Source organism: Eucyclogobius newberryi, unplaced genomic scaffold (genome assembly GCF_026437365.1).
Source record: "Eucyclogobius newberryi isolate DKJ021-1_F unplaced genomic scaffold, fEucNew1.0.hap1 SCAF_20, whole genome shotgun sequence".
Classification (NCBI taxonomy): Eukaryota; Metazoa; Chordata; class Actinopteri; order Gobiiformes; family Gobiidae; genus Eucyclogobius; species Eucyclogobius newberryi.
In genome coordinates this window covers 12,272,589-12,285,687 of record NW_027315835.1, presented here as the reverse complement: position 1 = coordinate 12,285,687, position 13,099 = coordinate 12,272,589, and the positions used below count along the sequence as shown (strand labels likewise).

Below are 13,099 nucleotides of genomic sequence, written 5' to 3'. Positions count from 1 at the left end.
CGAAACGTCTATTTTTTCAAACTGAGTCCAGATGACTACAGCTGAAGCTTTTTCTACTATGGAACACGCCTGGACGAATGAGGGATTACACCGACATTACTATTATAATAGATATAATAGAAATGCATATAATATAAATAAATAGAATAGTAAAGAATATAATAGTAATACATATAATATAAATAAATAAAATAGAGATAAATATAATAAATATAATACAAAATAAATATAATAGTGATAAATATAATACTAATACATATGATATAAATAAATATAAGTAATGAATATAATATAACTAAATATAATAGTAATGAATGTAATAGTGATAAATATAATAGTAATGAATATAATAGTATAAATGACAATCTACTCTATTTGCCTGTTGCATCATAAGTTGTGTATGTGATGCAGCTGATTATATATTGCAGCTCTTTGTAAATCACGGTCACAAACCCTTTACTTACTTTAAAGACTTTCCAGAGTCTAAGTTGAGCTGCAGATCCAGTCATGGTAGAAGTCTTCTGATGAGGGGGGCTTAACTGTACTCAGGGTGGTCATTTGGCGTCCATGTTTGTGGTCAAAGCCTCATTGTGCCATCCCTCCCTCTGCTGTATATTCATATTTAGATTACAGCTCATTTTACTTAACTTTATGATCTATTAATGTCACTTTTTCAATCCAGTTTTTCTGTCACTAGGTGTGTTATGCATGACTGTGCCAAATGACAGCTATTCTTCCAAATCTTGAAAAGAAGGAATGTGGAATCCTCCAAATGGAAACCAAGTAAGTCCCTATTTTGTGTGAATTATGTTTGACAAGTTGACATCTGAAAATAATAATCTGACTCTTTATTTTTGCAGATTCCTCATGATAAAATTACTGCTGGTTCGTCTGATCCATGAAGGACATTTAAAATGGGGAGTATTTATATGGAAATAAGGAACTCTTGCATCACAACTTTTGATTTTCACGGACCATCAACTTTCACCCAGACGTTCAGACATGTCAAATGAAGCCTGATCTGTAATTATGGAAATCAATCCTTCTAAATGCGATGTGGTTATTTTGTGCTTCAGTGCTTGTCCTAAATGTAATTCATAGTTTCATCTCAGCCAGATCGTTACAAGGCAGAGTGCCATCAGTGTCCTGCAGGGGGCGCCAGTGGCTCAAGTAAACAGGTGAGCCATCATTTACATGGCTCATATTAAGTTTTTTGTCTAAATGTTGATTATTATGATCAGTAGGCCCAAAAATACTACAAATGAGTGATAAAAAAAAAACAAATTTCAAAATGAAATGACCTGAATGAAAAACGGTTCCTCTCAGAAACTGATAAAGCTGAATAGAGATTACTGTCTTACTCATGGACTCAAAATAATAAATAATTGTGCCAATACATGATAATACAAAAAAAAAGGAGTTTGGTCATTTTTAATTAGCATGTGGTTACAACATTTGAAGCAGTGGTTAGTTTTAGCACTTAGTTTGATTGTTGCTTGAACATATCATACAATATCCAACAGATAGAATATTTGTAATTATATTAAAGCATGTGCATCACAGTTAACCCCTTTAAACATTTAAACCTATTAGGCAAATTTTATTAAACAAAGATATATATTTTTTGTGTGGACCCACTCAGTCATTCCGCGTCGCCTTGGTAACCACAGATTTAAAGGGCCTTGTGGTCTGGTTGCCTCATGTAAAACAGACTTTTCACTGTTCAAGATGTTCAAATAATAGATTAACATTTGAATATATGGAAAGATATATAAGATTTGTTTTCATTTTCAGAAACAAAAGCCATCACGTTCCAAATGAGTTTTATTAAGTGTTTAAATATCATGTAGTCAATGCTTTCTGAAGCTCGTAATCAAACAAACATTGGCGTATGACATTTGTGTAACAGAAAGCAGCCGTGATCAGGTTTGATATAATAATGGGTATTTATTAAGCAATCTCTTCAACCACAGTCATGTTTATGGATGAATAATTCTCTTATGAGAGGAATGCAGCGCTTAAAACTCAACAAAAAAAAAAACCCTAATAATGAGATTAATTTAAAACAAAACAAAAACACCATAGCATTATATACAAGTGGGAGGGGCCTGTGCAAGAGGTGCGTGGGCGTCGGGGGCGTATGATTGGTCGGTCTGTAGATGAGGATGTGGGTGGGGCTAGCTCTAGTACATGTAGCCTTTGGAGTAGGGCTGGGGTCCCATGTTCTGAGGGGGCTGTTCAGGGGCGTAGGACGCGCCCTCGTCCAGGTGGGACAGCGGCACCGTGTCCTCCTCGTTCACGTAGCGCTCAAACTCGGACTTCAGGCTGGGCCGCTGATTGTCGGGGAAGGCCAGAGAGATGAGCGCTTCAGGCTCACACACAAACTTGTAAACGTAGCGCTCCCCAGCAACCTGGACAGTAACAACAGGACAGGGTTAACGAAGAAGCATTATAACATTATACATGCGTGTTCGCACATCCGGGAACTGGTGCAGTGGCAACCGAGTCCGCCATTTTGAAAGGGGCACAACAACACGTCTACTACATACGAAATCCAGGAATTATGAGGCCAAAATGCCAAAATCCTGCTTAATCTGTCAGGACATTGTTCTGTTGACTGACCAAGACATGAGAGCTTTGTCGTGTGCCTTAGTTTGCCGTTATCTGTCTAAAGAATCAAAGTATTCGTAGCTCATTATGCCGTAGAAAAGGATGCAGTCATGTTGGTTTTTATATATCGCGTGCCCCTTTTAAAATGGCCGCTATGGGCAAGTCCAGGCTGTATGACGTCACCGCGAACGCATGTATTAGTTTGATTTAACGTAGAATGTGCAATTAGAACAGGCTACTTTTCTATTTGAAGGTTCATTGTCTGCTAGTTTCCATGGACGTGTTATTACTTTGCTTGGAATGTTCCACACTATGGCATTAAATGTATCTATCGCCATGGAGACAAGCGGGCGACACCCCAGACCAAGTTACAGGTCAGATCTCTGGAGAGGAGAGCCGGATAACAATAAGAATGTCAGTTTTTCAAGGAGTATAAAGTAAAAAACACCAGTAATTGGATATATATTGGATATATGCAAGATAATTTTAATGCCATATTGTGGAACACTCCGGACAAAGCAATGACGTCGCCATAGAAACAAGCAGCTACCAGAAAAGATAGTGTCTGCAAGGTATGATTGTTCCAAATGAGCACGATGTGAACATTTGGTAGACTTTTGTCGCAATTAATTTCACATTTATTCATTCGACATGTATTTAATTTGACAGTAAACAGATTATTAGCAATATAGATGTATTCATTTACTTGAGACGCGCAGATAGTATGTGTAGGTGTATCCAATGGTCCAGAAAACATGATCATCGTCTTTGTTAATACAATACTTTGCACATTTTTATTTGTTGTTGCATCATCGAAACCAGAAAAACGATGATATCAGTGCAGAAAAAAGTCTATAAATACCTTTTGCATGATTCCCTTCTCGTAGTAGTAGCGCAGAGAGCGGCTGAGCTTGTCGTAGTTCATGGCCGGACGGTTCTTCTGCATCCCCCAGAGTCGAGCCACCTGAGCCCAGAGAAGAAAGAACCTCTGTGAACACCTCTGCAGCCAAGTGTACTGCGCGTGCGTGACCACCAGGGGGCCTCATCCACGAGTTAACGGTCCCTTTGGCTTAACACAATCCACATGTCAGACCAGGGCACTTCCTTTTTATGTAAGCTGTTACCACTTGAATGCACCCATAGTCTGCCCTGTGTTTGGAGGGAAATGGGAGTCAACGCAGGGGTGTGAGGGGCGTTTCACGTGGGACCACTAACGCTTCAAGCTATTGTCCAGTTTTCGTTCGAGCACAACTCTGTGAACATGTACACTTCATTCTTCATTTCTGATATGGTTAGGATTAAATAAATATCTCTTCTTAGTTGCGATCCTGCACCTCATCTTTAGGATGGATGTGCGTGTCTCTCTGGTTTTCATTTTGACAACACATCCAAAATAAATAATACATAATTTTTAGTTTTAAGACTTTTAAAATCTCTTTCTTTCTCATTTTTTATCAATAAAATGTCATTTTAATTGACCAGTATGTTTTTACTGAATTTATATTTGGTCTGGTTTATGCTTTTGCGATTGAGTGTCTTTGGGAGCTTGAACTTTGACCCCACACTATTGTATTCATTTTTGTTACATTTTTTATCAGTCAAACAAAAATCTGTACTGTTAGGCATTCATCTATAACTAAATCTGCTCAAAACAATTCACTTTTTAAGAGATTTTCTGTCCCGAAGTCTTATTTGTTGGAAAACCATAGATAGAGGAGATTCTGCAAACGGTCGAGGCCGAGAATCGAACCCCACGACGCCTTTAACAACTGCACCACGAGCGAGCACACGGCCCGTTCTTCAGCTAAACCTTCCCGTTGACAATAGTAAAACTGTCAATCATAATGTTTCGTGTAAAGTGCGAGCTGAAAGTTTCGGGGGAGGAGCCTGTAGCATGACTCAGGCCGGTTCCGATTCCCAAAGCGTCCATCCCGCTTGATCTCTGAGTGCGCTCTCAGCTCTAATTGCTCCTGTAAAAACTCCATTCATATTTAATGTACAGTAAAAGATAGTGGGAAACTCACTATAGGTTTTATCTGGACCGGACTAAAAGCACGGGACAGTCACTGTAGAAGAGAGTTAAACGTTCTAAAAGTCCTTGGTATGAACGCGAGGTGAGATTGGGCCGCTTTGGTTCAGTTTGGTGTGTGTTTGTCCTTCGCTCTTCGCTCATTGTTTCATGTGTTGAATAATGGATGGAGAGATAATGGAGGAGGGGAAGAGACCGCGGGGAAAGTGGCTGAATCACACTTCTGATTCGACTAATCTGAGCCAGGCCGCCACGCTAGGTTTAAACACGATTGTGCAAATCGGAATGAACTAGATATTACAGAATGAACTTGAGGGACAGACTTGTTTGTGTTATTGTTTGTGCCTGATTATAGATAAATCATAATGAGTCGGTGTAATTCCTCGTTTGTTCAGGCGTAGTCCAGAGTAGGAAAAGCTTCATGGACAATGTTACGTCATTTAAAATATATAAAAATAGTGTCCAATCATAGTCACAATGGTTTGAAATCATGACATTTGTAACAACTTTTTTTTTTAAAGGAGGAAGTAAATATTGTGCAAAATCCTTTTCTTCTTGATATATATATATATTTTATTATTGTATTATTTTAATTATTGTTGTATTCTTGTTCTTCTGGACAGTTGCAGAGTGAAAGGGGGAAAGAGAGAGTATAGACATTCAGCAAATGGTCTAAGACAGGAATCGGATACACTTTGTTATAACTTCACACATCATTAACTCGAAGCTGAAGAGTGATTCCTGCATGTTTAAGTAATCTTGTGTTGTCCTGCATTTCAAGCCTGTTTTGACGTACCCCCTATCCCCGCCCATGTCACCGTACTTTGAAATTACTTGAAAAATAAGAGTACCACTCCCAGTTCTGCAGTTTCAAACAGAAAGTCAATGGGCCTGTTTCAATTCTGAAGTCGTTTTGGATCAATATCGTGGTTTACAATGAGCAAAATGCAAAATAATGATCTAGTTATGTTATAGTTCAATACGATCTAGATTGAGGTTTCTCTAAATTTAATATTGTATGTATTTCACAGATTTTACAGTTCTTTTGTCTCAATAATACAGTGTTTAACAGGCTTTATACCAATAAATAGAGACAAAAATGAAACAAATAATGAAATATTTTAAGTATTTAGCATCAGGTAAAGATTAAACTGACCTAACACATATAATATTTCTAATAATACCTCACAACACCTCAAAATACTGGAATTACTCTGCGCTTTATGCTCTGAATGTTCCATATAGACATGTATCACATTTGATAGTATCTGTTGGTGTTTAAACTACACATTTCCTCACTCGTCACGTGCAGAACAGACCCACTGGACTTTGGAGTGTTCCCCATTCAAAACGCACGACATTCTCTTTACCTCTTCAGGCTCGATGAGTTTGAACTCCATGCCCCGCCCCGTCCAGGCGATGAAGTGCGCGTTGCCGGGGTCGTCGAGAAGAGCCACCAAAAACTGCCACAGCTGCAGAGAGCCGCGGCGCTGGTAAGGCGTGCCCTCCCGGAAAACACCGGTGCTCCCGCCCTCCTGTTTCACCTCACCTAAAGAGAGGCAGAATGCAACGTTAACCATAAAGAAAGCTGTATATTGTTCTCGTTTGTAGAGCTGTAACCGTCAAGAGAAATGGATAAGTTGACTAAAAGAGGGTGTGAAATGACCGAAAGCTCGCCAAACTACCGGTATATTCATGATCTGACCTTTGACTCCAAAGTGCGCCAACAAGACAAGGAAAAGTACCAGTGCGTTCACAGTTCATTCCCAAATCTCCAGCTAACTCGTTCTTCTTCTTCTCCTTTCTGCTGCGGCCCATTAAATCTTTTATATTCCTAATAAAATAACAGCCTAATTGTTCAAGAGGCCAATTTAGTCCTGACTTGGTTTGGTCTTGGTCTAGTCCCGGTTTTGGCCTTGTCCAGTTTAAGGTTTAGCTTCAGTTTTGTCCCAGTTTTGTATAAAAGTGTGAACGCAGCCCATAGAAAATAAAGGTGAAATAATAAAAGTGTAGATAATGTAAAATAACAAAAATACAGGCCCCTTGACAGAAATTTGGGGGGCCCGGGGCAAGCTGCTTCACACCGGTCCCCTCAAATTCTAGTCTTTTTGTCCTTGTAACCCGAGACAACAGACCATTTTAATGTTTAAACTATTGGCAGACATCCTTTTATTCAATTTTAAATGAATTCAATAAGAGACATATTGAATTCCATCAAATCAAATCAGTTGAATGGACATGACAAAACAACTGTCATTTCTAACTTTCTGTTTCTGTATGGCTTTTTTTTGGGTCTTTTATGCTTCTGGCCTGAAGGCTTTATGTGACAGGGCAGTTGTAGCGTAAATGTGGGAGAGAGAGAGAGGGTAGAGACATTCGGCACGCGGTTTAGGGGCGGGATTGAACCCACAGCGCCGCGGTGGTCCGTAACGACGAGCGTGTTTGTATTGACTTTGACACAGACGTTTTATTGCCACATCCCCCATTAACTGCTTCATTATTCTGGCTTGTCCAACCCTAACCATTACTTAAGACCTCCCCTAAGACGCACATTAAGTTAAAATGCTTTTTACATTTCTCGTTCTGAGGGAGTTAGACAAACACCAGATGGAAGTGAGTGAATTTGGGTAACGCCAGGACATCTGGACGTTTCACATGCAGCTGCACCACTGGACACACTCAAACGCTTTCGGACCATTTTTATTAAATCCCGTCTAATATTTCGATTGTAAATGCCAAGATATTTGATTAAAAGGCTGTAGGGAGAAATTCAGAGGAAATTTAAAAGCAACAAGGACTCGAACTTGTGCAAAATGAAATTGGCCTACATGAAATATAAAGGATTTCGGCCAATAAGAACCGTGCTGTACATCATTGTATCAGAATACATATTTTATCATCTGTTTTAATCCTTAATTTAAAGTCCATCGACTATAAATGTTCTCTGGCTGTAGCTCTGCCCTAACTATTAGCTCTTGAGAACATTTACTTCTCATGTTTTAGAACAAAAACATTTGTTTAAAAAACCCGAATTACTTCATAACATTTCCACGCCAGGAACTGACCTTTATGCTCCATCTACTGGCTGCAGAGGAAATTACATAGGAGAGAAAAACAGTTGCTAGCTTTCCTCTGATATGCTAATATAGCCACGCAGTTGTAATGATCGTGATTTGAGGCAGAAGTAAACAGCAAAGAAGATCTCTGAGCCATGTCATAGGTAGATTCAGAATAGAGTGTTTTTGATGCACAGAGGAAGAGGAATTTCTAAATAGGAAGCATCAAACTAACGTGCATGAAGTTAAATACAACAATAGATAGGTTTTTTGTGAGGGAAAAATGGTTAAAAGGTCAAAAAAGGCATAATATGGGTTCTTTACCACCGCAAATATGAGTTAATTCCCCATTATAGGCTCTCTATCCTTGACATGAATAGAAAGAAGCTTCATCTCTGCTACTTCCCTGCTCTACAGCTTGTAAGTCTTGCTGAAACACTTCCTGCAATAAAATTTGACTTCTAAAACTTGAATTGCCTCTCAAATCATTTCACCACAGTTTTATCATTACGAATTACCAAAAATATGTCCAAAATATTGTTCCACGATAATAAGGCTAGATTTAGATTTCAGTTGACTTCCTGGAAACATTTTGGATCGCTTTAATTGGCCAATTAACCCTAAATGTATGACTTGAATGAACGGACGGCCACAATTAAAATATGGTTAGATGTTATGTACGAGATAAACAATATAATATAAGCATAGTTTCCCAATTCAATACAAACCTCAACTAGTAGTAGTATATTTGAAACCAGATTAGACATTCGGTTGCTTGTATATCCACTGTTTTAATCCATTTGCAAGAAACAAACCCGTTTTCCCACATCTGATACGTCGTCCCAGGTAAATTGCTGTTTTATTTACAGTACAGGCCTCGGTCATGGATCGCCCTCGTCCAGAGCACGTGGGGACAACATAAACACGAGTGACGCATCGCAGCTCTTCCACAGATGAGTCCAAACTGGAGGCCAAGCGAAGTGTAAGTAAACAAACCCTGATTGGTGTTTGCGCTTGTTGTTTACTGGTCACAGGATCTGTCGTACACGAGTTTAGCAACACGAGAGGGTGTGCTAAGTTACTCCGAGCGCTTCCAACCCGAAATCGGCCGATCCCTCTCGCCCTCCTTGTCCACTCAAATCAGCATCAATCATCTCCAGTGGCACGGCGAAACCAAAACCCACAGGCTAAGCTCTAAAAACAAAGCCTCGCGCCGCAATACGTAGAACTCGATAGTGGCGGAAGGAGATTGGCGCTGGCGGACGGCGATGGAGCTTGTGTTTCGAGACGATCGCGCGCCGACACCTTTGCCAAATGGGCCACGGCGTGCGAATGAAACGGAGAGGAAAAGAGGCTCACCTTCGAACTTCTCGGGCACCACGCGGGAGTCGTTTTCGAACAGGTAGCCTGGGACAAAGAAGAGGCTTGTGTGAGTTCGAGAACAGGCCGTGGTTCAAAAAGTAGGTTATGCATTTGTAAACAGTGTGCTGCTTTGACTCGCAGATGTAAGAGTGGATTATTACACATTTTTACAGGAAGTATGGTGTATTTTCAAGGCATGATGTTGCTCTTTTATGTGGAAATGACAATAATATTACTGTACACACATTAGCTCAAGCGGTAGGCAGGATATAGTATACTCATAGTAATTTAAACTGCTTTAGTTAAAGTACATATCAAATTATTATGCAATCACTACAGGCAGAAAAAAAGGAAAAAGAAAGTATATATATATATTTTTTTCACACCATTTTGATGACTTTTTTCCCATTCAAAAGATATAATATTATGTTTAAAATTGTTCATTGCAATGGCAAACCAGTCCTAATTTATTATCATTGTGAAACCCATAAATACAATTAAAAAAACAAGTAGAAATGGACCCATGAAATTAAAAGTCTTAGCAAAATGTGTTGCTTGTAAATGTATTCAAACAATCTAAGCAAATACTACAAATACTGGTAATTGTCTGGCCTAGTTGTGATAGTTCAATTCAACATTACACAGTAACCCTTATCTTGTATTACAATTTGCAGTTCTTTTACTCCATCCTTTGTTGAATATCTTTAAGTAAATACGACTAGTGTAGTCAACACAATGTGCATACTTGAGGTCTACTCCATGGAAATATCTTCTTCATATCTATCATTTTCCATTGTCCACGTTTCGCTTTGGTGACACTCGTTCTTAACAGTCACTTTGATTGGCAGATTTTCCTTCTCTCTTTTTTTTCTGCAGTAGGAAAAGTGTGGTCTTTTTCCTGTAGTTTTGTCTATTCAGAGATTCTTGAGGCCGGGGAGAGGCGAGCTCCGAGCCAATACCAACATGAACACAGCGCTCTGGAGCCAATCGAAACATGCGACACAACCAGAATGAACACACGCAATGACTCGATGTACACACCCCAATTCTCCCAAATATAACAGAATTGAATTGTTTTTAAAAACGTTACTCCAGATTTTTATCAGATTTTAATCAGAATTTAATAAGATTTTTATCAGATTTTAATCTTTTTTTTCAGATTTTTATCATTTTTTTTTTCATTTTTTATTAGATTTTTATCAGATTTTTTTCTTTTTTTTCAGATTTTTATCAATTTCTTTTCAAATTTGTATTAGATTTTTTATCAGATTTTTAGCAGATTTTTTATCAGATTTGATGATGAAAGCAAGACATAAACAAGAGGAAGTATTGTATTGTGATTTTAATGTATTTTTAATCTCTGTAAAGCACTTTGAATTGCATTTTGTTCGAATTGTGCTCTAAAAATACATTTTGATTAATTGGTAATAGGTGCTATAAATACACAGATTAACAAATTTAGGTTTGTATTGAAAAGTAATATTTTTGGAGAACATTACATTAGCAATCAATCTTCAACGACACATATTTAGCTAACTCAAATCTATTTTAAAAGTTTTACAATACTTATTTATTGAATGTAAAGTTTGATGGATTAAGCGTTGTGTCTGTGTCATGGTAAACAAAGACACAAATAGTAGTTAAAGTAAAATTTTACAGGTTTTTGTGGCTTGTAAACTATATTCAACAGTAAAATATATCAAAATATTAGCTTCATTGTAGAAGTTAAAGTAACATTTTGCAGGTTTTTGTGGCCTGTAAACTATATTCAACACTAAAATATATCAAAATATTACCTTCATTGTAGTAGTTAAAGTAAAATTGTGCAGGTTTTTGTGGCCTGTAAACTATATTCAACACTAAAATATATCAAAATATTACCTTCATTGTAGTAGTTAAAGTAAAATTGTGCAGGTTTTTGTGGCCTATAAACTATATTCAACACTAAAATATATCAAAATATTACCTTCATTGCTGTGTTGGGGGTTTGTGTAGCCGTCGTTGTGGTGATACATAGAGGGACATCCAGGCACATCTGCAAAACAATCATAAACACTCTTAATATTTCAGAAAAAGCACGTATTTGACCATAAGTTGTACGAGAATGAGCTCTGGAACACGCCTGGAGCTCGGATACGCATCACTTCCTCGCGCTCCAAGGGCAATCGTTGTATTTATCATATCACTTCTCCCCTTCGACTGCTGGTATTTTTAGGCCGCCAGCGAGCACCTTCACCAGACCAGAAAAATGGGAAAGTATACAATGTCTGCGCTGTCTGGGGCGCGTCACAAACCGACTCCATAGAGTTCACTGAAATAGAAACGAATCCTGACAGAGCCTAAAGGAAGATCTCCTGCAAGTCTGAGCGCATAACGGACATAATGAGATAAGAAGAAAGAAGGAGTTAAGTTCTGTCATGGGAAAATTGTTTTAATGCTAGATAGTATGAGGAGTTTGTTTTGTGAAGTGAAAGCTGACACTTTAACAGGTAACAGTGTAATAACAACACTTTATCAGCCTTAATAAAGCATGAACAAAAGCTTAATTCATAATGAACAAATACTTTATTGAGAATTATTCAGGCTTAGTAACTACCGTAATTAAGGTGTAGTTATTATAAAGTGGTACTAAGTAAACTGCTGATGTGTACTTGATGAATATGTTAAAAGGAGATTATAAATGTCTTCAAAATAATAATAATAATAATAGTAAAAGTAAAATAATACAAATAATATAAGAATGTACCTTTTTGTACACTGAGGCTGAAACAAAAATAAAATCCTGCCCAATGTTTGGTTAAAGGCAATGCATTTTTTAAAAAAATCCCTTTTTTCATGTATTTATTAAAAAAGAAAAAAAAAGATCAGACAGTAACTTTCAACACAAATTAATAGTATTTTCTTTGTGTTACAACATGGTCTTACACTAGATCTGCTAAAGCTCAAGATCATTCTAAACCATATGACTCAAAGGACTCTTCTCTTTTATTTCTTAAACTGTTTTGTGATTTCTGTCATTTCTTTGTGATTTGAATGCATTTTGTCCTGTCGTGTGAAGCACTTTGAATCACCTTGTGTATGAAACGTGCTCTACAAATAAACTTGCCTGTCACATTTTTAAAATACATTTAGTTGCTACACTGGTTTCAGTATTTATTAGCATCCTATTTTTGATACTTTTGACTTGCATTACAACTTGCACAACTACTATTACCTCCCACGCTCACTCGAAACACTCATTTAATTGAATCAGTTGAGAAAAAGTTACATAAATAGCACTGACTTCCTCCTGTCGCTCCTCGCCAAGCCAAACAGTATTTTCAGGTCTTATAAAAGGGTGTGTCTCCTAATCTTTCATACATAACTATTTGTCTATTCTAGCCGTGTTTTTCAACGGGAGAAACTCGATCTCAAAGGTGTAGCTCCGTCGCCTCCAGCTCTACGCCGTGACTCACCGGTGGAGAATGCAGCGGCCGCGATAAGACGCCATAGGGACAAATCAAAGCCCCAATCACACTGTCAACAATATCCTTCTGCGGCGTTGGCAACGGGCAGGCACACTCCCACCAGGGCAGGACGGCGGCCAGATCAGGGCGAGCTGGTTAATTGTATCCTGCTTATTGTGGGGCATCGGGTGTCTTTCACATGCTACAATGGCTGTGATTAGTGATGGCATGCCAATTTGGATGTGAAACTCCACAGAGCCATTCACAAACCGGCAGCTCACATTGTCCGCGTTTTGTAAAGATGAAAGGGAAGCGGTTTGCGTTGTTGGTCTGTACTTTGTGTTCGTTTTGGTGTTTTGTCGTACGACGTGTGCAGCGGGGCAGGACGAGCCTTTTTACGAAAAGTGTAGTAAAAGGTTTAATGATGTTTTTGTTCGTTGAAAGAAAATCAATTATTCATAAATGTGTGCTGAGCTGGGACTGGATGTTTGTGAAGGAATAGGGCTAGAAAGTATGAGAAATGTTTCAAGATTGTAAGAAAAACGTTCATGCTGCTTCTTTCATTTTGAGTATTTCACTGATTAAAACTAAAATAA

General features: G+C 38.2%; 1 protein-coding gene across 1 annotated transcript in view; it reads right to left on the bottom strand.

Annotated features, from left to right (window-relative positions):
- Positions 1-1,922: 1,922 nt before the first annotated feature.
- Positions 1,923-13,099, bottom strand: part of etv4 (ETS variant transcription factor 4) — a 44,110-nt gene continuing 32,933 nt past the window's right edge. Inside the window, exons 8-12 of the mRNA XM_072456928.1 lie at positions 11,024-11,092; positions 9,055-9,102; positions 6,010-6,188; positions 3,473-3,574; positions 1,923-2,411 (exon numbers count right to left, since the gene is read on the bottom strand). Of these exons, the coding sequence (XP_072313029.1) occupies positions 2,184-2,411; positions 3,473-3,574; positions 6,010-6,188; positions 9,055-9,102; positions 11,024-11,092 (626 nt within the window). The 3' untranslated portion in view covers positions 1,923-2,183. The remainder of the gene's footprint in view (positions 2,412-3,472; positions 3,575-6,009; positions 6,189-9,054; positions 9,103-11,023; positions 11,093-13,099) is intronic.